The sequence below is a fragment of the Tribolium castaneum genome, chromosome 6, assembly GCF_031307605.1.
Source record: "Tribolium castaneum strain GA2 chromosome 6, icTriCast1.1, whole genome shotgun sequence".
Taxonomy (NCBI): domain Eukaryota; kingdom Metazoa; phylum Arthropoda; class Insecta; order Coleoptera; family Tenebrionidae; genus Tribolium; species Tribolium castaneum.
The window spans coordinates 9336691-9361714 of NC_087399.1; the positions used below are offsets into that span (position 1 = coordinate 9336691).

The following is a 25024-nucleotide window of genomic DNA, read 5'->3' on the forward strand; positions in this document are numbered from 1 at the left end:
ATTTTTTGTACACTTTTGGAAGAGATAAAGTTAAAGTAAACAAATTTTTGCTCTCATTCATTGTCTTGAATTTTTGTTAATAACAATGGGTAAACTTTCAAAAAATCAGGCAAAAAAAAGTTACTTTAGAAGATTTCAATGCAACATAAAACTCAAAACTGTTAGTTATTGTATTGATTTTATTGATGGTTAAATTTAAAAAAATACTTTGAATTATGAGAATTAATTTAAAACTACAAAAATTAATTTAAAATTACGACGGATTAGAATTACAATCTACAATGTGTTCAAAAATGGTTGTTCATCAAGTCGACTATGGAATTTAAATTCAATATGCCGCTTCCTCCAAATGTCCACTGTAGTTTCTGAGTATTGTCATCTCTCTTAAATCTTTTGAATTAGCATTTATTTCCTAGGTGACTTGATAAACAACAATTTCGGAACAGTATGTATATAAGATACTTGGTAGATAAATATTTTTCAGTTAAGGAAGTTATTTGAAAGCGTTTAAAATTTTTCATTTTAGTCTGTTTATTAATTATTATTCAGTAAAGTCAAACGCTTGAAAAGACATCAACGCGCAATCAAGACAGAAACCAACTCAAGTTTACAAATTGCTTTGACATTCATGTTTTATTGTAATACTAAAATTAACGTATCGTAAAATAATTGTCTTTTGCACTCATTAGTGTGAAAGTAACCAAACACAAAAATATTTGTCCAGATTTTTTTTAATAAAAAACCAACTTAACACTTTAATTTATGGTCAGTGCGACGTTTCCCAGGCAAAAAATCCCAACACATAAATTCAGAACTCGAATTTTATTCCAAAAATAACTCAGGTAAACGCGCCTCTACCTCGTGAAGAAATTTTTGAACAGTTTTAAAAACATTAAGGGCGTTTGTTGACCCCGCCACCCAAGGCCCGAATGATTTAGTGCCATAACCGCCAAATCGATTCAATTCGCTTATGATCGTGCAAAATTGCGTTACGCTATTGACGTTCCAAGATGATAAAGGTCACAAAGGTGCGCCGATGAAAGTTAACCGGTGTATAATTGGTTGTCTACCAACACTCAACATTGCCCGGACTTACCAGCTCCAGGCCTTCCGGTGGTCCGGCCTCATACCGCCGGACCGTGGTCAGTCTATGGTCCGTTGGCAGGAGACTTGCAACTTCCGTCATCTCCTGCAACAAGACAATGGCGATTAAATCATATCGAACAAGTGTAAAGTCGATGAAAGCCATCACAATGCGCTATTGTTACATATTCTCCAGTTGTGGCGTAACGGTGTTGTGCGGCTTCCCACGGTGTAACACAATTTTGGGAAAACAAGGATTTCCTAACTGCCAGCACGTTTGAATGTCAAGTTTTGCAACCGAAGGAATGTGCTTTCGCAAAAACAATAGATTGGCAAAATGTGTGACAGGTGGCTTGGGCCTTGACCCGCTATTTTGAGACGCAGATTAATTAAAAATTAAATATGGCACGCGCCTTAAACGAACCGATTGTTTGTTTTCTTCGCGGAAATGGGTGTTCACGTCATTTGTTGGCTGTTTTGTCACAAAGACTTCCGAGAACTGTTAGCAATCGGAATTATATGCTAATTTGTTTTGTCTCAATTTTCGTAATATTTTTTGCGATTTTCTTACGATTGATGGAAAGTTTTCCACTGGTTTTGCTTTCAGCACACTTCCGTTCATACCGAAAACGAAATTAATTAATTATGATAATTGTAAACGGTTGATAAAAATGGCCTGGATGTTTGAAAGCTGAATCACCTGGTTGGTGTATTATTTATATTGAATTTATTAATGCTAATGGTGGACTATTTTGGCGGTGTTTTTTTCCACATTGTATTAAATAACTTAAATAACTATTAATCAGCTGTTACCAAATAAGTAATTTATTTACATCTAAAAAAAAAAACAACGGAAAGCATCAGAAAATGTGTTAAACATTGGAGACTTCAACGGTGCATCAAGACACAAACTCTGGTACATTTTAAGACAATAAATTAGGGTAAACCTGGGCGAAATGAACTTTGGAACTTAAAATAAGATGACCAGCGATCCTAATTTAGCCAAGACAGGTTTAGGTTTTTACCGTTTCGTCTTGTTTGTTTTACGTTTATGTCTTAATTTGTCTCCATTTTAAGATTCTAAATTAACTTTACCCAAATGGACAATCTGATTTGCCTGGAATTTTACAAAGACTTTGTAGAGAACAACGGTAATTCAAAAATATGCATTTCTATTGCAAATACATATAGTCCACTGAAATTCTATAATTTTCTAGGTAGTACACGATCCTTTATAATTTGGTTCGACAACGTGCTAAACAGCTCAGAAGAAAGTGGTATATTTAACTTAGTTTGCTGATTTTTCACTCTTGGTTAACAAAATCTCACCAAAAAACTTAGTTTTTACTGTAAATGTTTATTTAAGAGCTTGTAGTATATAAGGCACTTTTTTATCCAGTTCAACGAAAATTTTGGTATTTTTTAATAATCATTAATTTAATACCTAACTGAAAAATATGTATATGATCACTAGCTCCGATTATAGGTACTCTTAAAAAGTAAAACTTACAATATTTTCGTTCCAATTCGACGACTTTTCACTCTATTTTATTTTATTTTTATTATGCATAATGTCATTTTCAGTTCGGCTTTTCCGCAAAAACCGAGTTTTTTAGCTCAAAAATATGTTAAAGCGCCATTAAAAGGCAAAAATACCACCATTTTCGAACCAATTTAATGATTTTTTTGATACATAATGTTTGATAAAATTTTATTGAATATTTGCGTTTTCGGATGAAAAACGTGCTACATAATAATAATGCGGGAATTCTAAAATCATATTATTTGCAATCCAGTTTATTGATATTTCACACCCTAGTCTAGCAAAATTTTGCAAAAATGCTTTGTTTTTGAAATAATTTTGAAATTGTGTGGTTAATTTTTGGAAAAATATTACTAAACATCAATAATTGTATGTGTTTTCAAAATATCCGAAAAGGCTAATTACAAAATATTTTTCTGTTCAAGTGAGTGATTTTTCGGCTGAGAAATTCCTCAAAATAATCGTTCTTCTGGTTAAACTACCCTCTAAAAAGCAAACATATTTTTCAAGCAGTCCAAAAAAGCAAAAATAACACCATTATGGACACACTTCTCCGTTTTTTCGGCAGTTTTTGAAGAAATAATTGCGTTTCTGATTTTTGGCTAATTTTTTGCCTGATTCAATGATTTTTCATTACATTGTAACAATATTTTGCCAAAAAAGTTTTGACATAGGGATCTTTAAGTGCTCAAGAAGAGCAAAAATAACACCATTTCGACTCAAACCGGTGGCTTTTTGGGTAATGACTAATATTTGACGAAATGTTACTGAATAATTGCTTTCTTGGATGAAAATAATGGTAATAATATAACAGAATCCAAAAATGGTAAAATAATACTATTTTCAATCCAAATTATTGATTTTTCAGTCCGGTTTAGCAAAATTTCACTAGCGTTTTAGCTTAATAACGTGTTCAAAAAGTACAAAACTGCTTTATTTTTTAACTAATTTCAAAATTTTTCGGTTAATTTTTGACGAAATTGTATAAATCACCTTTTCGATTGAACATTGAAACGTTTGCGCTTGTAACGTTTTGAGTTTTCGGCTTATTTTAGACGGAGATTTCTTAAAATAATCGCCTTTTTGGTTAAACTAAGGTCGAAGAAGGAAAAAAATACTGAAATATTCGACTTATATAAATTTTCTAAGTATCTAACAAGTTTTCGTTATATTTTAACTAAATCTAAGGGCCTCTATAGGTTGACTAAGAGGTCAAAAAAGCAAAAATAACTCCATCTTCGATACAATTCTGCGATTAATTGGCCATTTTTGACGAAAAAATGATTGCGTGTCTGATTTCTGGCTTAAACGCACTTTGACATGTTAAAGAGCTCAAAAAAGGCAAAAAACACCATTTTGACACAATTCGGTGGTATTTTGGATAATTTTTGATAAAATTCTGCTGAATAATTGCGATTTTAGACAAAAAAACGTGCAAATATAATGCAAAAAATGTTAAAATCATATCATTTTCGACCTACTTTATTGATTTTTCAGCCTGCCTTATTGACAAAATTTCACTAAACAACTACATTTCCGATTCAAAGTGTGCTAAAAACTCCGAAAAATCCGAAAAGACAATTTATTTGAGTGAATTTTTGATCTTTCAGAAATTTTTCGAAATAATAATTGTCTACGCTCAAAATATTTTGAGTTTTCGGACTATTTTGGACAAAATTCGTCAACAAATCGCTTTTCTGGTTGAAGTATGGTTGAAAAAGGAAAAAATTATTGAAATTTTTGTTCTGTAATTTAGTATACAGTAACTTTTTTAGTATTCTAACAAAATCTAAGATCCTGTAAATGCCTCAAGAAAATATTGCTTAAGCCGTTAAAAAAGCCAAAACAGCACCATTTTTAACACAATCCAGCCATTTTTCGGCGTATTTTTTTACTAAATTTGATAATTGTGTTTCAGATTTTTGACTGAACAACACATGCTAAAGTGCCAGAAACCAATGGAACTAATAGAATGTATTAACAAACTTAATTATCGTAATTTTCGTTCCGTTCTAACAAAATTTCGACAAAAAAACTGTTTTTTGCCATGTGTAAGAGCTCGAAAAAGGAAAAAATAACATCATTTGACTATTTTCGACGATTTTTTGGACAATTTTGACATAAATTGCAAATAAAAAATCCAGTACAAATCTACTGCTACAATACAGTAAAAAACAAAGTTTTTGGCTATTTCTGTAAATAAGTATATGAGCAAAATGTCTTTATTCCTTGAATTATAGAGCACATGAGAAAAATTAGATGTATAGTTTCGTGTCAAAATTAATAGTAGACAGCTTATACCTTGCGGTATGTGATTACTGCCCCTAGATTCGCTTCACTTGCCGAAGAAAATGATATATACTTCTGTTTGACTGATATCTAGGTAGATTACGAATATAACTGTTTAATATATTTTTTTATTATTGCATACTTAGTGTTTATGGATACACGGTGAACTGAATTATTAAAAAGCTTCATCTAAACTATTAAAAATATACGCGTGATTTTTTTTTAAATACTTTATAGTTTATTTTATTAAATTAAAGGTTTTATTGATCTAAAGACAGGTTTTTATTTTTTACTGTATCTTAAAGTTACGTTCTGAATGTACAACTAAACACGAGAGTTTTTTGAACTTAACCGGAATTGATTGGAATTATTAAAATTATCTTTAGAATTTATGGAATTACAGGAATTTTTTTTCGATTTTTTTTGTACAAAAAACCCAAGTCCAAATAAAAAGACGACTTTATTTGCCTTCATTACCTTTATTTACATCATCTATCATTACTGTTTTTCTTGCCATTTAGTTAAAGTTGGGGATGACACTTTGCCTTAAGTGTCGATATTTTTTTAATAAAAGCTTAATGGTTTCAAAATCTGAAAAGACATTCAAAAAGTAGATTTTATAAAAAATAATACAATCACTTGCAAACTTAATGTAGGTAACACGGTTTGTTCGTAAATAGTTGCCAACTACTTTTTTGGGAAAAAAACTAGCAGTTTGTTTAAAGTCACGTAGGTACAATTTCTTTTATTCATTATTAATAATTTTAGTTTTAATTATTAATTATTATAATTTTATACCATTTTAAACTAAATAAGCAGCAAGTTATGCAGACTGACGACTCAGATGATTGTAATTGCAGGTAGTTGAAAAAGGCAAGTACGTATAATTTATTCGTCTAGTCATCCGTGTAGCTATGTGACGAGTAATATTTAATATTAGTATTTATTGCAAATAAACGTGGACAAAAACTCGAAGCAAAATAATTAAGTGATTAAAGCACCACGCGATCAAAATGCCCTGCGACTGAAATTAAGTTGGCAACATTGTCACAGGCCACCTTGATCGAATTATAGAACGAACGTGTTAAATTATCATAACAAGATCTTAATTTCCTAATGATTTTTAAAACCAGCCACAATATGTAATTGGGTGTTAGCACAAGCACATAATTCACTGATTTATAATTTCGATATGTGCAAATGTATGCCCGCTTTTAATTTCTATCTCGGTTTCAAAACAATGTGGTATGTGTTGCGTTATTACACCAGCAGGAAATTTTTTCGACACTGTGTGAGCTATAACAATTTGTTACGTCCTACAAAGTTGCTAAAAAATTAGCGGGATTATTTACGACCCAAATATTTCGCAAAGGTACAAAAACGCGAATTCGCATTCAGTGCTTTATTTGCCTCATTGGTATTGGCGACGTTGCTCAAGCAGTCGTGTGAGATAAAGAATCACACTTTATGTCATTACGTGATGATTTGATCACAGCTCAAAATTTTCATACTGCATATATTAAGCGGAATGTCACTGTTGCTTTATTCATTGCTGCTTGCGCAACTTCTATTTCGAAAATGATGTGTTATGGTTTATTTCTGGGAAGTCATCACTTCATTTTCGAAATAAAGTTCATTGACCACCAAAACTAAAAATACTTAACTTTAACATCCTGCTCAAGGTCAAGCCCCGAAGAAGTCAATAAAACAAATTTTGACGAAACTAAGTTTTAGTCAATGAAACAAAAAAATAAACAAGTTTATTATCACATGCATGAGAATCACTAAACCAGTCTGTACTTTAAGAATTAATTTATTTTGTCGTTCCTATTATACTACTTTAATTCAGTCGTTATTAAATAATCCTCATTTGTTGCTAATTATTGTTATTAAACAAAAATGATTGATATATTTTTGAGTGAACTGGCAGAGGAGAGGTCAAATTTCATTTTCAGGGTCACTTATTAAAACCCAACGTGAGAAAGTAATTTTCTTAATGAAATTATTCTTAAATAAGCAGTTGCCAAACATGTCTAAAAACGGACATTTTTGATCATTGTTTTTGATTATGATTGCCGAAACTGAGTCATTATGTAATTGATCGTGCGATCAGGGCCGGACTGGACGCGGGCCCAAAAATGTTTTCAACTAGTTTGTATGTTGATTAAATTTAAATTTCGGTTTGTTTGGCACGAAAAAGGAAAAACCGATGTCGTAAACTTGGTTTTCAGCTCAAAAACGTGCTCCAAAGGTTAAGAAAGACAGTTTTTTCAAGGTAATTACGGGAGTTCTCGTCGATTTTTGGCGAAATTTGACGAAATGATTGCGATTTGGACTTCAAAACGTACAAAAACAATCAAAAAAAGTAAACTAATTAGTGTTTTTGTGATTTATCTAATTGAGAATTTATTATACGATAGACCATGTGACGAAATCCATGAATAATTCGACAAGAATCTCGCAATACAAAAGAGATAAGATTTAAAGATGTACGATGTACGATTGGCTTAAGGTAATCCTAGTTAAAATTTTTAATAAAAGCCTAAATGTTTGAAAATATGAAAACCTGAAAAAGTGACTCGAAATGGGCACAAAATTAAAATTTGCACATACATATTTTTGACCATAATAGAATACAGATAGGTATTGTAGTAACGATTTCTTTGTACACCATAAAGTTTTACAACAGATAATGGTGTTAAGATAAGAAACCCTTGCAATAAGACAAGGGTGACCCAAAAATATTTACGGTACCGATCGGTTCGTCTGAAAGACTACAGCCTGTCTGCAATAAATCACATAATAAGCTTGCCTTAGTGATAAGCTTGATGGGGTAATCATAATAAAAATTTAATAGTGTACAAAGAAACGTTGCTACAATAATTTTAAATGATCAAAATTCCGTATTTTGAAAAAAATTGATCTGAAAACCAGAAAATTGGAATAAACTGGAACTAAAACATCCAGGAAATTGCCATTTACCTATTTGTAGTGTTAAATCTAAAAAAAATATATAGGTTAATAGTTACGTTCTGAATGCACAACTAAACACGAGAGTTCGTTTAGCTCTGGAACTAGTAGTACAAATTTTTAGAATTCAATCGGAATTTCTTGGAATTATTAAAATTATCTTTAGAATTTATGGAATTACGGAAATTCTTTTTCGTTTTTTTTTGTAGAAAAAAAAACAAGTAAAAAAATTGATCAGAAAACTGGAAAATTTAAGTAAACTGGAATTAAAACATCGGGGAAATTGACATTTATCTATTTGTAGTGTTAAATCCGAATAAAATATACAGGAAAATAGTTAAAATTTTTATTAAAAGCCTGAATATTTGGAAATATAAAAAATTGAAAAAGAGACTCCAAATGGTCTAAATTCGCAACATTAACTTGTACATACATATTGTGGACAATTGAATACAGATAGCCATTTTTAAATTATAAAAATTCCGCATTTTGAAAAAAATATTGATCTGAAAACCGGAAAAATTAAATAAACTGGAATTAAAACATCAGAGAGATTAACATTTATCTATTTGTAGTGTTAAATCTGAAAAAAATATACAAGTAAATAGTTAAATTTTTTATTAAAAGCCTGAATATTTGAAAATTTAAAAAACTGAAAAAAAGACTCCAAATGGTTTAAATTTGCAAAATTAACTTGTACATACATATTGTTGACAATAGAATACATATAACCACTTTTAAATTACAAAAATTCCGTATTTTAAAAAAATATTGATCTGAAAACCGAAAAAATTGGAATAAACTGGGATTAAAACATCAGAGAGATTGACATTTAACTATTTGTAATGTTAAATCTGAAAGATATATTAGGGTGAATACTTAGATTTTTATTAAAAGCCTGAACCTGAAAAAATGACTTGAAATCGTCCAAATTTGAAAAATGAAAACGTGTACACACATATTTTGACTATTGAATATACCAACACAGATATGTACTTTTAAATTACCAAAATTTCGTATTTTGAAAAGAATTTGAACTGAAAACCGGAAAAAATAGAATAAACTAGATGAAAAACATCAGAGAGATTGACATTTAACTATTTGTAATATTAAATTTGAATGATATAATAAGGTGAATAGTTAAAATTTTTATTAGAAGCCTGAATATTTGAAAATATAAAAACCTGAAAAAATGACTCCAAATGGTCCAAATTTGCAAAATTAAAACTAATTTAACTTAAAACTTGCATACTATTTTTAACAATAGAATACAGATAGCCACTTTTAAATTACAAAAATATCGTATTTTGAAAAAAAAAAGATCTAAAAACTGGAAAAGTTAGAATAAACTGGAACTAAAACATCAGAGAGATTGGCATTTATCTATTTGTAGTGTTCAATCTGATAAATATACACAAATGATGTTATAGAAAACTGAAATTTTAAAATATTAAAAAATAAGTAGCATTTTTTGGAATTTTTGATCAAAAGTAAGTTTAAAACCTGAAAGCATCATAATCAAAAAACTGCAACATACTTGTAATTTAAAATCACATGTAAATATTTTCGAATTCCTGAAAATTATGTTTGGTAACTTTTAAAACTTAGCTGAACGCTGAAAACCTGAAAAATCCGAATATACTGACTAAAATTAATAAATCAACAAAAATGTCAACAACTGTAGATAGCTTGAAATATAGAAAACCTGCAATGTTTGGAAACTGTTTGTAAGAAATCCTGAAAACTTTATTGAGCAAATATTTTGACAACACAATATTTATTAAATCCAAATAAAAACTGTGTTTTTAATTACCAAAAAATTGTCAAAATCAGGACATTATTAATAACAAAACTACAGTGTACATATAATAATATATTGACTTAAAAACCGATAAACAACTTGTTAGTATTTTCATAATTGCTAAATATCTACCTGAAATACTCAATTTTCTAAATGAATTGCACTGTTTTCTGCACAAATATTATTGTAAAAATAGATGCAAGCTAAACTAAAATTAAATTTTCCAACGGACTAAAGCAGCTATTATAGTTAAAAGAATTAAATAGTAAGTTACATTTCGTTTTTGGGTCAGAATCTTACAATTATGAATTTAAAACAAAACAAAAAAGCAAAAATCTAAACCTGTTCTGAGAGTTTGGCACTTTACATTATTATTATGTATTATGCGTGGGACATTTCTTTTTTAAATTTTAAGTCTAAAGTCTTCCTTTGTAAATATTTTTTATCTTATTTTGTCTTGATACCAAGCTTGATATATTCTTGTGAGAAATAGTTTTCTAGTGAAAAGAAAACAAATTGGACGTTTTCTCGTAAATTTTTATTAAAACATTAAAATTAAAATTAAAATAATTATTTGGCTATCTTCAGTCTTAAGTAGCAAGCAACACTTTTTGTATTAACTACCATTGGGTTTTTTTCACAATTTTGCAAAACGAGGCAAAGAATCTTCGTTTCATTAGCATTTTTTTGAAGATTAAATGCCGGTTTCCGGTTTTAACGATCAATTTCGCCTGAATTTTTAAGCGCGCGTCTGGTTGCTGCTAGATCTAATCGCTTTGGGGCCCAGTTTTACTTTTTTCTCTTTCAACTAATTTACTGTCGTCTAGACGAACCCTCGCTCTTAAATTATGCAACTGAGCTATCAATAGTAAAAACCGTAATAGTTCCCAGAGGCTTTAATTGGATGTTTAAGTATGATAAGTGTCCGATATTAAATCGCAGACAAACTAGGCATACTCGTTTCTCTCGTGGTATCCTTTTATAGACAGTCAAGGAGTCAAGCGAGGACCTTAACAGATCAACTCTCGCATGACTCATCGACTACCATCATTTTTATCATCAGGTTGCAATAAAACGTACTCATTCAAAAATTTGGCCGATTTTCGCACCCTGATGTTGGCATAACTGAACTGCCGGTTATGCAAATTGGTCAACGAACTGCTAATTGAATCCATCAACACTTTTGGGCATTGAACTGACCTTCGATTCGAAAAAATCGGACCTTGTGTTGGCATTGTTTACCCAAAAGGGACACTTGACCGAAATTGTTACAATGTCGCATTGTTGTTACCACGGACGTGCTCAGAAAACAAACGCGATCCTGTGAGAAATCTTGCCTTGAGCAGGGCCGGATTACGCCGTGGGAGCCCCTCATCTGCACAGGTGTCCCAGCGATTTAAAAAAAACACTAGTGACCTCTAAATGTAAAAAACTTAATCTTTTGTGTTACAAGTAAATTATATGCAAGTATACACTAAATATTGTTTCCATTTGTACATAATGTTTTTAAGAATTAAATTGTTATTGGTCCATTTTGTTTATAGAAACAATAAAAAAATAATTATTATATAAAAACTAATAATCCTAGAAAAATAAGACTTTCACCGCTTTAAAGAAGAAAGTTTAAACTTTAGGGATGTATCTTTCTAAGACACTACATTCAAGGACATAAAAATATCAAGAAGTTTGTGACAAGTTGAACAACTTAAAAATTTTAAATACAACCCTCAATTTTTTATTTTCGTATCTAATAGTTATTTTTGTAATTTGGCGCAATTTTAATGCTTTAATAGGCATCCTAAAGCACTCAACGTCATAAAGTGCGATGTCATAATAGTCATTATTTAACAAAATATTTTACGAAAATTTTTAGGTTGGCAATAAGCAAATTCGGAATTGTATTTTTGCGAATTCCATAAATTTCTGGGGGCGTTCATGCAAGAGTAGCTTCATTGTCACACAAACTCTTGTTTTTTGACAAAACTTTAATAAAACAAAAATTTTAAATTAATTTTTCACTTTCAAAATTGAGATATTACCATTACTGTCACAAAAATCCTTAAATCGACTAAAATAACAATTTAAAAAACGGCAAAAAAGGGCAAATTACAAAAAATAGTATAAAAAACTCGTTTCAAAGCACTAATTATTTCATTTCATTATGAATTTGTGCTTTAAGACTGGTCTTATGAAACTTGTTTTTTAATATACTATTATTTGACGAGTTTGTGTAAATCGGACGTTTCATTTTACGATTGGATCATCATCCTCGGGGTGAAATAAATAAACCGATTTATACGAAAACGAGTTGAATACAACATTTTATTCTTTGAATTCAAGACTCAACAAGGCCTAAAATTGCTTTAAATCTGTAAAAATTAATCTGACGTTTCCTATTGAAAAAACCAAACATTTGTCAAAACTGTTTGACACAGGAAAAAAACAGAAATTTTGACAGTGTCGAAGAAAAAAAGTCTTTTAAATTATCTCTCTAAAAACATTATAACAGTTAAGTGTCTCTTTTGATTACTCAAAAGATATTTAACTTGAAATATAAAAAAAATTAACTATTGTTTCACTAGACTAATAAAAGTGAAATATTCAGCTAATAATAGTAATATATCTTTTTAGTTATAGTAAAACCTCTCAACAACGGACATCAATGGGAAATTGTCCGTTGTGAAGAGATGTCCGTTATTCGGAGGTGTCCATTAAGGGAGGTTTCACTGTATTATCTTTAGGCATTTGAAACTTTATGTTTTTATGTAGACACTTTTATAGTCTTTGAAAAGCACAAGTAGGTAGGTGTTAACTGGTTATTCTGTTTGACTTTTTCAAGTAAGTCAAGTTTTAACAAACTTCCTGATTTTTTAACGTTGCTAATTGCAATGCGCTAAACAATTGGTAAAGATTTAAGTTTCAACTTTAGCCTTTAAAATCGTGGAAGTCCCACTTCTCTAGGATGTTTTGTTTTTGTGAAATACGTTTTTTAAAATAGCGTGTTTTCGTCAAAATAATTATTTCAAAAACTATCGACTAATACAAATTTAGAGCTAGATCATCAGTATTAAAAACTACGTCCAAAAATGCAATAAAATTTAGGGTGCTTCCAGGGTCGGATCCAGAAATTAATTTTAGGGAAGGGGTCAAAAATTTTAAAATGATGAAGCTTTTAAATGAAACTTTTATAGTCAGTATGTTAAAATACTCAAATAAATTTGTAGAAAAATTAAGCCCAAAAAAACTTTTTATCAAAAAAATGTTACAAACGCAAATTTATATTTTTTTAATAAAACACCGTATATCTATATACCTACTTGTTAATCGTAGTGTTTTTTTAATAGTAGTAAATTTTCCTAAGTTTTTGAAATATTGAGATGACAAATATGACCGCAAGAAATTTTTGGTTATTTAGGGCAGGGAGTAATTAAAATTTATATTTTTCGCGACGTTTCGATTTTTTATTTTACCCTGATGAAGATTTAATATAAAATCGAAAAGTCGCCAAAAATATAAACTTTAATTACTCCCCGTCTTAAATAACTAAAAATCTTTTCCGTTTTTTTGTTATTAGTTAGTTCTCATTGGCAAAAACAACATACTCTTCTCAATAATTAAAAAAAACTACAACATAAATTACACTAAAACATAATTAGGTACAATAAAAAAATTTGGACGTAAAAAGAACTCCTTAGCAACTTGTTTTACTTTTCGAGAGTCTTCGTATAACATTTTATTAAAAGGTAATAATTTATTTTCAATAAACCTATTACTTAAAAAATACTATTTTCTGGCAACGTTTCTATTTTAATTTAATTTTCTTCAGGCCGTCAATTGTTTTTTATAAACAGATTGAAGACGAAAGACCAAATAGGTACCATTAAACATAAATGAACACAAACACACTACAAATGAATAACGTATTTATTAATTTATTAATAAATGTGCATTAAAAAGACTTATAATAATTTTACTTAAAAAATCTTTGTTCATTAAGCTTTTATATTATTTATATTAAAATTGACTGTGGAAAAGGGGGAGGGAAGGCATGTACCACCTACCTAATTAATACCGACAGAAAGTAGTTTGACAGTGTACTAAAATTCAAAGCTCTAGCTAAAAGTTTCATTGTATTATCAATAAAAGCATAACTTTTGAACTTGAAATATAAGTTTGCTTTAATTTTTTGTAAAGGTTTTCGCGCTGTTATTTCAAATAATGTAGTACATCATGATCTATCAGTTACAATACTTTAGGGTTCTTCTTTCTACCAATACAAAATCATTTTTAACTTTACGCTTTGTTCTGTAATCGCATTTTTGTTTCGTTTCAAGTTATTTAATTTTTTATTGTTATATTACTTCTTCTTTTTATTTTTAATGATCGCTTAGTACTAATTTTAAGTTGTAAGTCACATAGTATGTAGAGAGATTTAGTGTTATTTTTTAGTTTTTAATATTAATATTTTTAATATTCAAAAGTATTGACTTAAGACTATTTGCAATAACTGCATACCTTATTAATTTGCAATCATTGTGACAAAATATCTTCAGTTAAAAGTTATAGTGGATGTTTTACACATTTTATTGGATGGTACACAACCAAAATTCCGGCATATAATTTTTCTATTGATTTAAAATTAACGAAAAAAATAATTAAGGTGTCAAAAATATCACACTAGCACAGCATATTTTTTTCTTAATCAAGTACTCTCTTCCAAATTTGCCAAAAAACAAAAAGTTGTACTATATAAGCTACTTTCCCACCTACGGCTTTTGCAAAGAAAAAATTAATTTTCCAACATTTAAAGGTCAATAATGGACTTTTTCGAATCGCTGTTACACCCTTGTATTTTTTCATGTCTTCCTTCCTCAAGGTCGCGCGACATATGTGCGTCATGCAGCTTCAAGATCCCGAAAATTGATCATTTTACATTCCTGCGCTAGCATTCAAGTCACCGCGCCCGCCCTTGACCGACATTTTCCACACCGCCCTTTTCCACCATCAAAAACCCTACTTACGTTTAATATTCCCGCTTTTTGGGTAAAACCACCATGACTGTCACTGCACACGAATCACAGCGCGACTATCGTTCCTGCAAGAGCAGAGATACGTTTCCTGCGAGTGTCGCAGCGTGTTTGAGCCTCGCCTTGTGCCTACAGATCACCTTGCGAGGCGCGTAGGAGTCGCAGATTGCGGCTATCAATGGTACAAACACGCTGCTTAGCAGGAACTAATTTTGGCGGAATTTCGCATCGGCCGCAGGAAAAGGATGTGCCGTATTAAACCCGGAAATTATGAACATTATGCAACCAGTTTTGCACAATTACGGCCCAAATATTCGAAAGCCTTGACAGTGCCTTTCCTGGCGTCTGTCCCAATAAGTCCAATCCGCCTCTACGGTCAGAATTCTTGAGCGGTTGCGTCAATTGTGTGGGTTTCAATACACGGCAAGTGTTATTGTAGGAATATCAAACCAGAGCATTAAACAACGGTTAATTCATACTCGCTTTTTTATTATACGAACATCAAAAATAACAATTATATCATACACAGTCTTGGCTGAGACATGGTCACTGATGGCGCCCTCTACTTTGTTTTCCGAATTGAATCAATTTGTTCAGCTGTGGCCGTCGTCAATTTGCGCAGTTTGAAATTCGTCAAAATCAAACACAGAATATTAACAACATAGGTGGAAACGCAAACAATACAAAAGTCATACAGTTTGAAATAGAGGATGTAGGCGAAATAAAGTGACGTAAGATTTGCTAAAAAAATTGACCAATACGAAAGTCGGGTGATGATTGGGGAATTTGATTGAGCTAGAAAAAGAAAAGTAGGCGTTAATTATTGGTTTCGACATTTGCGCATAAATAATCACCTAGCGTCGCCGTTAGGCTGTAAAATAAAATTCCTAACAGGCTGTTAGGTTTGTAAAATATCGAGTCCTTGGAGACGAGGCCCAGTCCTTTGCCATACCTGAAAACAGAGGGTTTTAATGAAAATTTCTTATGTGCCAGGATGACCATATCATAACACTTTTAAATTTCCTGCTATATCACAGGAAAGTGATTTTGGAATTGGCCACCAGAGAGCGCAAAAGCTTAGTCGCGAATTATAGTCATTTTGAAAATATGGACAAACACAATTTTTTTTCTTGAAAATGAATGAAATATTAGTAAAGTCGAAATCATTTGAATTTGAATAAGGGTATAGGGTATATGATAAATGTATGCAGACTGAACCAAAAGTAACGCATACAATTAATCTTTGTTATTCGTCATTTTCAAAAAAAACTCGAACAGGTAGGTCGATGATTTTTTGCAACGTCATTAGTTTTTGCACTACGATGTCATGATATTTTTAATTATAATTATTGTTTCTAATAGTATACTTCTTTATCTTTTTGGTAAATACTATAAAAAATTCAATAAAAAAGAAGAAAATAAAATAATAAAACAATAGCCCAGGATAAAATAAGAAAAGAACAAAAATATAACTATAGTCTTTTGTGTTTATTTGTTATTATGTTTTTTTACTTTAAGAAGTTTATTTTTCTTAATTTTAAACTTTATCTCTTCAATTTTTTCTTATTACCTACCAGAAAAATAAAAATGTAAAAATGTGTGCTATCTAAAACATTGAACAAAAATGTCGATTGTCATTTAAAAAAATTACAAAGGACGTCTCATAGCATTTTAAAAAACAAAATCGATTAGTTCAATTATTTTTAATGATGAGAACAAAAATATACATTTGCGCTATTTTTGGTTCCGTCTATATGCAGGCTGATTCTTTTAGACATTAGAAACTTTTTAGCCTCTAACATGTTATAGATCTTTAAAATTTTGTGTACGATCCAAATCGACCATTTTGACTTCAACTAAATTATTTTCAAAATGGCTGAACTTCTGGAACCTTGAGAAATTATGGTGTCAGCTTTAAAATTTTAAAAAGTAACCACCTATTTATAAAAAAAACTTTTGAATGCCTTTTAAAACTGAAAAAAATGTACCCTAGTTGTTAGTACTTATCTAGTTTTTAACGTATGTCTTTTTTTATGAACATTTTCATTTGCAGGGGTTCGTTCAAAATATAGCTCTTGAACTTTTGCAATTAATGAATATTTTTTTTTGCATTTGATAACCAAAAGTTCGAAGGCTACTATTAGGAAGGCTAAAATTGCAAGGCTACTATGATTTTTTGAAAATAATAAGCCAAAATTGATTTTAACATAGTTTTTTCCTAAGGAATGACCCTGTTTTTTCAAAGTTAATCAAAAGAACATCGATTTTTATGGAAATTTTTTAAATAATCGTATAAAACGAAATTTTAGCTCATTATTTTTCATTTTAAATCGAGTAATCTTAAAAAAATACAACAAAATTGTGCTATTAATTAAAAAAAAATCGATTTGTCCACCATTTTCATCTTCGCAACGGGTTCAGATGCTGTGATACTTTAGATAAACCACTGCAAAAAAAAATTAACGAAAAAAATTGTTATACGTCAAAAACTATGACAACTAGATAACTAAAATATTCCTAGGATTAAAAAGGTGAATTAATTAAAAAATGCAATAAAAATGTATGGTCACTAATAAAAATTTCAAAGTTGACACCAATTTCTCATAATTCCGGAAGCTGAGCCATTTTGAAAATAAATTAGTTAAACTCAAAATGATCGATTTGAATTTAAAAAGAAAAAGCAGAAAAAAGGCTCTTCTTAAGGACTTGACTCTTCTTGTCATTAAAAAAAATCAAGTTAGCCTTGTATCCTAGAACAAGTGGAGAACAAATTTGTTAAACAATATATTTTAATTTTGTCATTGTGTGACCAAAAGTCAGTGTTCGTGCCATGTCATCTTCAAGCAAGACCTATCAATATTTCAGCCTGATGATGATTTAATTAAAATCGAAACGTCGCTAAAAATATAAAGTTTAATTACATCCCTGCCCTAAACAACCAAAAGCAATTTCTTACGTCCTAATTTAACAGAATATTCCAAATTTCAATAAGTTTTGACGAATAGTTTTTATTTTATACTATTATTTAACTGTTTAGCGAGCCTGTATATTAAATGTAACTATGTATTCAGTTTATTATTATTATTATTATTATTATTATTATTATTATTAATATTAGATGTGTCTGTAGTATGTACTATCTATTATTTTAATAATCACGTTTAATACTATTGTTAATTAAAATTGTAAAACTACGCCATAATGGTGTAGATGGAGTACAAATTAATTTGGTCAACCCTGCCTGAAAAACAAGTGAGTGCGCCATGGCGCGCCATCTGCCGGCCTGGGGCGCAACTACTTATCAATCCCTGTAAATTATTGTGGTGTCATCTTTGTAAATAAACAACTTGACTCATTAATTATTAAAAAACAAACTTACTCAGACTTGAACGCTTTGGAACAACTCATGTGTTCACTAATATCGCACATGGCCACATATTTGCTGTCATTCTCGACTTGCAATTCCACAATGTAGGCATAAATCGATAAACCTAAACCGAGAATGCAGAAAAAACTAATCGCATAATTGTAGAACGGAGTGGAAACCATCGCGAAAAACACAAATTGCAAAGTTTGTGCGCCGGCTTGAAATTAATGGTCGAAGCGGTGGTTGGGGTTACAGCTGATTGGCTGCAGGGGTGCCACTTGACGGATTCGGTTTTTCCTTTGTAGAATTTCCTACAAGGGTTACTGACATTTTTTCGGTCGCCCGTATTTGTGAATGAGCTCGAGCAGATGGTTGCCGCGGGGGGCGGTGCACCCCAGCCAGTGTGACAAAAGGCCATTGTCCGTGCTGGTGGTTTCGGCGCCGTTGCGTTGGCAGCGCCGCTGGTTCGGTGGTGGTCCGCGAGGGCGCGCTGGTGCGTCGCGACATTTTACATTGTATTGACTGGCCGTGTCGTGTCCGTTGTAAATATTGTTTATTGTTGACAAATCGGTGTTTGTGTGATTCCCGGTGTATGGTGTTGTTGGTGTGTGGTGTTGGTGAGGGCGCGCGATGTGCCTGGGGCCGCCCCGGTGATGGGCTAAGCCGCCAGTCCGCCATAGCTCCAGGTGGTGCTGCTGCTGGTAGTCAATGGTCGCTATGTGGGCGAATCGCCGCCGCCACCGTCGGAACGGCAGCAATGTCTGAGTCATGGATGTGGAGGTGAAGCAGCGAAACAGACGCAGAAGACGCGCCCAGCGCATGCAGGCCCAAAGGGAGGGCAAGGCCGACCGTCGCGATGGACCAGACAGTGGAGACGACGACGAGAACGTCGTCAGAGAGAAGCCCCAACGGCCGCACAACCGGCGCAAGAAGAACAAAGAGCCGCTCGTCGAGGAGGACATCGTCGAGGGGTTCTCCATCCTGCAGTTCCGCTCCTACGAGGACCTGGAAGTAAGTCACAAAATGGCTCGATGCGGCTTATCTCCACGGTTTCTTGCATAATTTACCTGTCAGCAGAAATGTTAATCACCGGCTATTGTGTGGATATCAAGTTTGGTTTTAAAAGCAAATTGAATCGAACTGACAAGCCAACAACTTGGTCTACGATCAATGCGGGATAGCCGTTTCAAATATCTATCACAAAGAACGTTTCAATCATTTAGGTTTCCTCATCAAATGTCAGGAGTTTACGGGGACTCGAGTTTTCTTCAGTTTCTTACGCAATTGGGGTTATCGGTGTTAAAAATGAGGAAGTATGGGACAGTTTTATTTTCAAACGTACCTACACTCAACTGTGTCAAATGAAAGTCTGCTTTATTAGAGTTATTCATGTGTTTCACCTGTTCCCATCATGTGTTTTAAAATCTACTATCTTCAATTAAACCACAAATACAGGGTCATTATAAGAAATGAAGCATCCTAGTTGCTTCTGATTTGAACCATTATCTGTCTAATGTTTCAGGTCATGGAGGTTATAATTTTGTCAAGGAACTTTCGATTTAGTTATGTCGAAAACCAAATTATTGCATTCCAAGTCACAGTTATGAATTACTTTACGTAATACACTGTTTGCTACAGTGGGCTGTACCTATTTTTTGTTTTGTCTTTGTTAGATCAAATTAAATTCTGTTTCACACTTTTGGAAGAAATGACAATAGCGCCCATTAAAAGAGAAAATAATTATGAAAAGTGACAGTTTATGCTAAAGGTTTGAAACATAAAATACCCACTTAATGTTAAAACAACTTATTGTTGATTTAAGAAATGTTGATAATTATTTTGAAACTAATTGTAAAGAGTAGGGTTTATTTTTACTTGAGAAACATAACCCGTTTACAACAAACGTAATCAGTAGCTTACACTAATTTGTTACAGTTTATCTAAAGAAAACCTTGAGGAGCTTTCATTCCTTATTAACTCAGAAAGGTACAACTTTGATTTTACACAATGTTAACTGAATAGGTAAAACTTTTATCAAATCATGACATACAATAAACAGACCACAAAGAGGAAAACTATAAAGCTAAAATAGTCTGTCGGGAAATAAAGAGAAAAAAGAAACAGACTTTTTAGTTCAAATTTTTCTTGATAAAACTTTTTAGTACTAAGTTAGTAATTATTAATTTGATTTAATTAAAATAAACTGAATGGATCAAACGGTTTCTGAATGTCTGGGTGGCGTACAAATAAAGGTACCTATAATTTTTTTTCGCAATTTTGATAGAGAGTGTTAACTAAAGTATTTTGCCATTCTTAAGAGGCATTTTATGCGGTTTTGAAACGCTTAAAATAATCAAAGCAGTAAAATTCTTTCAAGGAAAGACAGTGCTTTCTTTATCTTACAGACATGAATCCAAAATGTTTCGGTTTTGTCGATTTACAATTTTAATCCTTTATGCGGACAGTATGCCATGCGCGCGAGAAAAACATATTTTCTGGACCAAAACAAACCGAGTGTACGAAATTTACAAAGAAATGGGAAATAAGAAGATTTAATAAACAGCAAATATTGTTAAAAATAAAGGTGAATTGGTGTAGAAATGGCATGGATGTTTAAACGTTTGTGAAAAGCTAAGTTTTTTCAAAGAGTGATGATAGTTAAGGAGTTTGCTGAAACATTAAAAAATTAAATTTTGAAAGCACCTGAAATGGGGTGGCTAGGAAATTTTAAATTCGTCATTATATAAATTTTGAGTACATTTTTGCGATTGTTATATGCGATTGTTGATAAATAAACAAATTTTTTTTAAGAAAAAAAAAGTATCATACTACCAATTATTTAATAATTTAATTTAGTTTGCGTCTATTAGTTCTCTTAAGAGGACACCTCCATTAAGCGGACAAAAAATGTGTCACCGTCGGTGTCCTCTTATTGAAGATTTCTCTGTAATTAACAATGAGAATAGTTTGTTTTGAGTGATTGGACTTGAAACGAAATTATGAGTGAAAACGGTTTTTTTTTCAATGTTGAACTTGGCAGTTTTTTTGCCAGACATTCCTTACTTTTACACCTTTTCCTTACACCTTTTTCGCAGAAAAGGTGTATCAATTTTTATTTTTTATTTGGAATTAGGAAATTTTTGTTGAAATAAAGGAAAGAGCGTAACCGGCGCCTCATATGCATTTTCATAAAATTTGAAATCTATTTTTAGAGTCTCTAAACAAACTGGGAACAGCATATTTGCTAATTAAAAATTTGAACTAGAAAATACCTTTTTAATGCTAAATTAACTCTTGTTGATTTAAGACATGTTGATAAATATTTTGAAGCTAATTGTAAAGAGAAGGATTTATTTTTATTTACTTTGAGGAAAAACTTTTATAACCCGTTTACAACGTATGTCATCAGTAGCTTACATTAATTTGTTAAAGTTTAACTAAATAGAACCTTGAGGAATTTTCCTTTCTTGTGAACTCAAAAAGTAGCATTTGATGTTGTTTGAGACAGTAAAAATGATTAGTAAAGAAGACAGTGCCAAAATGTTGAATTAATTGTTATTGGTTTACCCTATTTACTGTCCAGGCACGAAACCAACAGAAAACCTTTGAGAAATATCAATTTAATTTGGTGGTGGTATAGTTTAAAACAAAAAAACTGTTTCTTATTAATACCAGTAGCTAAATTTTGCTCTGTAATTTATCAATGAAAACGGTTTGTTTTGAGTATTGAACTTGAAAGTTTTTGTAGCGAAATCATGAATGAAAACGATTTCTTTTCAATGCTGAACTTTTTTTGACAAAAACACAGCGATTACTTACTTTTTCGCAAGAAAGGTGTTTACCCGATAATGGCCATTGATTCATTCCAAGTATTTTGTTTTAATTTCGAAACACCGTTTATTTCATGGTTAAAAGGAAACAATCTCGCTAAATTAAGGATGAATTTGCGCCGGTTAATTTCCAAGTTGAGTTAATTAAATGTTTATGAAGCATTTGTTGACCATAATTAATGAAACCTTTTACGATTTATGCTCAACCCCCAAGTGTGTAAATAAATTTGTAACTAAAGCTTCAACGTCTTAAATTTAAAATATTAAATCCTTAGTTAAGTGGCACCCATAAATTTTACCTCGTAGTCGCAATAAAAGTCTGTTAGGTCGTAAATAAAGGTACTATTCACGAAATTACCGCAAATAATTATTTTACAGTTGTATTACATTTGGAAATCAATTGCTGGTTGTAAGTGGGGTCTGTAAATTACATTGGGGTTTTAAAACGTCGACCATTTTATGATGCCTCAGGTAGGTGCCCGGTTTTTCCCGCTTTTATCTAGGTTTTGCAACGGCGATAAAAACGGAAAGTGGAGTGGTATACAATAGTTGGATTAAATTTTTACCGCTGCGGATAAAATTACTATTAATAAAACAATGAGATTGTTTGTAATAATATTTTGAAAGTTGAGCTGTTTGACGATGCTAATCGTTTTACTATGTTTCAAATTAAAACATTGTACATTTTTCTATTTTTGTAGAAACAGTTCGTGTCTCGCTTTTATCAGATCGTGGAGAACAAATTTCACCCTAACCGAATTAATTGCCAGCAAATAACTCAACGGTGTAGTTTGAAACAAACATGTTGACAGTATTTCCGAGTTTGTCGTCCCGGATTATGAATTTTCACGAAATCCGGTGACAGGAATAGGAAAATTTCAAGCACGAATTCCCCAAACCTTTACATCACTATTAAAGCTACACCGTAATTTGTGTAGGGGAAATTCGATTTTTGACGAGACAGCACAACCCCAATCGATCCCCAGCCAACTCAGGGCTCTTTCCCAGATGGGGTGTTGAAATCGTGTTTATGTTACGGAGATTTCTTGAAAAACTTAGAACCTCTGGCGTATTTACGACCACTTTGCCTCATGTATTGTTTTTTTGCGGTCGTTAAAGCGTGCATAATGGCTTTTGTGCGATTGTTGGTTTTGGATTTGTTGCGGCACAATCAATTTGTTCGTTACGTAACCGGTTTACACGAATCCTCCGGCCTTTTAAATATTGCAAATAACGTTATTTTGACATAAATCGAATCGGGAGTTATTTATAGTGCGAGCGGTACACGCGACTGAAATTTTCGAACGATAATTGTCACGCGAAAAACGAAAATTTCACTGAAGAACGGTGCGCGTCTTTGGACATTGAACTCTCCTTTCACTCTTCTTATGGTGGCCGGTTTAGTGATGATGACGACCAGCGACTACTTCAGCAGCAGAGCACGCGATGTCTTTTTTCCACAGCAACTGACATAACCGGAAAAGGGGTTGCATTAAGCGCTGACACTTGTGCAAACGGACAGGTCTCGAGGGGCGAATGTCGGTCACAAAGTTCTGGTGTGGTTTTTTGGTCAATTGTTTGCCAAAATCGATACCCAATCGGTTCGCTTTGCCAAACGTTCCATTAGAGAAATTTATTTGCGAAATTATCGGTTATGTAATGAAAATCTGTGAGCGTCATTAATTTTCTTTGACTTATCTTTTATTTAGATCATGAAATTGTAATTCTCGCGAGTCATAAATTCATATTCGCTTAATCCGATTATAAGTCGGTGATTCCATAAACATAATTAAATTTACAATAAATTTGAATTCTTATATGGCTTTTCGAAAAGCTTTTAGTCTTTAATTAATTTCGGTTTTTTGTGTTGGAACTCGTGTAAATATATGTGTTTTAGCTCATTAAAAATGCGATCCGAATAATTTGCGAAAACGCGAATTTTAATTTTATGGCGAATTTAAATTCGCACATTATGCAAAATTTTGCCATTATGAAGACATTTTGCTGCTTTTGACATTGGATGACTAATAATGTAACAAAACTTGTTGGAATCAATTGGCTTGATTTCTTTTTACCAGGCAGTGGTCTGTTAAATTCGTCGTTAATGAATTCGCGTTGTTATCGACATTTCGATCGGTGATTATCTCATAATTGGATGATTGATCGTGACGATAAACAATCAGAGTTAGGTAAACATTACATCCAAATCAAATATTTTGATTGAACATCATCGTTCGCGTTCCCATTGAGCGAACGAGTGATTTTATCTGTCGATAAGAGGGTTATATTTTTAATTCCGGCCGGTTTTTTTTATTATTTTGGCGGATACAGCGACATGCACTCGTAGCGACTATTTCTATCAATAAATCATTCGGCGTTTTCCAGTCTCGATACGTATCGATTCGGCTCGTGTTTAATTGAATGTTTCACGGTAATATTTAACTTGTCCCCGGGTGATTTAGATAGGCGTTATATTAGCATATGTATAAATTCCGAGATAAAATTGGAAATAATTATAGATTTTATTTGCTTAATAAATGTAAATACTATGTTGTTATGCCACGTTGTCAGGTAATGAATATTTTTAATGTGTGTAATTAAGTTTTTCCTTCTTTCGGTATTGCAGCTTGCATTTTGCTCTTGTTGTTGCATCGGTGAACACATTTATTCCAAAGGATAAGAAACGTCGCCAGGCTCTCAAGTTGCGTTCTCACGTTGTGATAATTTTATGCTTCCTATTCACTGATTGTAAACGTCATTGTCCATGTTTACGGCTTTTTCAAACGTTTTAATCGTACGCTTGTTTAATTAACTGTATATTAGGGAGCGGAAATGCGGTGCAATTTTTAATAGATTCTTTTATTTGCATGAAATTAGTTTCCAAGTGGTTGGCCGTGACAAACGAAAGGCGATTCTTTTTCAAATCAAATTAATATTAATCGTCAATAAGCAGGTCATGTGCTTGATAGGAATCAATTTTTCATATCTTATTACAGATGAATCATTATAATAATTTCAGTGTTGCAAAAGCAGTTACACTTGGAAGAACATAACACAAACAAGTAGTAGTTTCATTGTGACATGTAGCATTAATGGTGTCGTGGGTATTCCTTA

General features: G+C 31.8%; 4 protein-coding genes across 11 annotated transcripts in view; 2 read left to right on the top strand and 2 right to left on the bottom strand.

Annotated features, from left to right (window-relative positions):
- Positions 1-14864, bottom strand: part of chas (chascon) — a 51398-nt gene extending 36534 nt beyond the window's left edge. For both annotated transcript variants that reach the window (XM_008203451.3, XM_008203450.3), the window contains exons 1-2: positions 14708-14864; positions 1097-1189 (exon numbers count right to left, since the gene is read on the bottom strand). In XM_008203451.3, the coding sequence (XP_008201673.1) occupies positions 1097-1186 (90 nt within the window). In that variant the 5' untranslated portion in view covers positions 1187-1189; positions 14708-14864. The remainder of the gene's footprint in view (positions 1-1096; positions 1190-14707) is intronic.
- The window catches only part of Pym (Partner of Y14 and Mago), a 442733-nt gene that overhangs the window by 21830 nt on the left and 395879 nt on the right, over positions 1-25024 (top strand). The window lies entirely within an intron of this gene.
- On the bottom strand, positions 15182-18353 carry Vkor (Vitamin-K epoxide reductase). Its single transcript, XM_008203449.3, has 3 exons — positions 18093-18353; positions 15568-15665; positions 15182-15508 (listed from the first exon to the last, which is right to left on the bottom strand). The coding sequence occupies exons 1-3, from the start codon at positions 18260-18262 to the stop codon at positions 15276-15278; spliced, it is 501 nt and encodes a 166-aa protein (XP_008201671.1). The 5' UTR covers positions 18263-18353; the 3' UTR covers positions 15182-15275.
- The window catches only part of tay (tay bridge), a 56005-nt gene continuing 49449 nt past the window's right edge, over positions 18469-25024 (top strand). For 2 of the 7 annotated variants that reach the window (XM_008203445.3, XM_015982406.2), the window contains exon 1: positions 18472-19091. In XM_008203445.3, coding sequence (XP_008201667.2) covers positions 18849-19091 — 243 coding nt within the window. In that variant the 5' untranslated portion in view covers positions 18472-18848. Of the gene's footprint in view, positions 19092-25024 lie in introns of all 7 variants that reach the window. The other 5 variants (XM_064357669.1, XM_015982405.2, XM_008203448.3 and 2 more) reach the window with 5 other exon arrangements.

Excerpts from the sequence above, each read along its gene's own strand:
- Vkor (XM_008203449.3), bottom strand. The coding sequence starts at position 18,262 with ATGGTTTCCACTCCGTTCTACAATTATGCGATTAGTTTTTTCTGCATT. Across the intron at positions 15,666-18,092 it reads TCCAAAGCGTTCAAGTCTGA|GTATGGCAAAGGACTGGGCC; the intron begins GTAAGTTTGTTT and ends CTCTGTTTTCAG. Across the intron at positions 15,509-15,567 it reads CAGCCTAACGGCGACGCTAG|CTCAATCAAATTCCCCAATC; the intron begins GTGATTATTTAT and ends TTCTTTTTCTAG.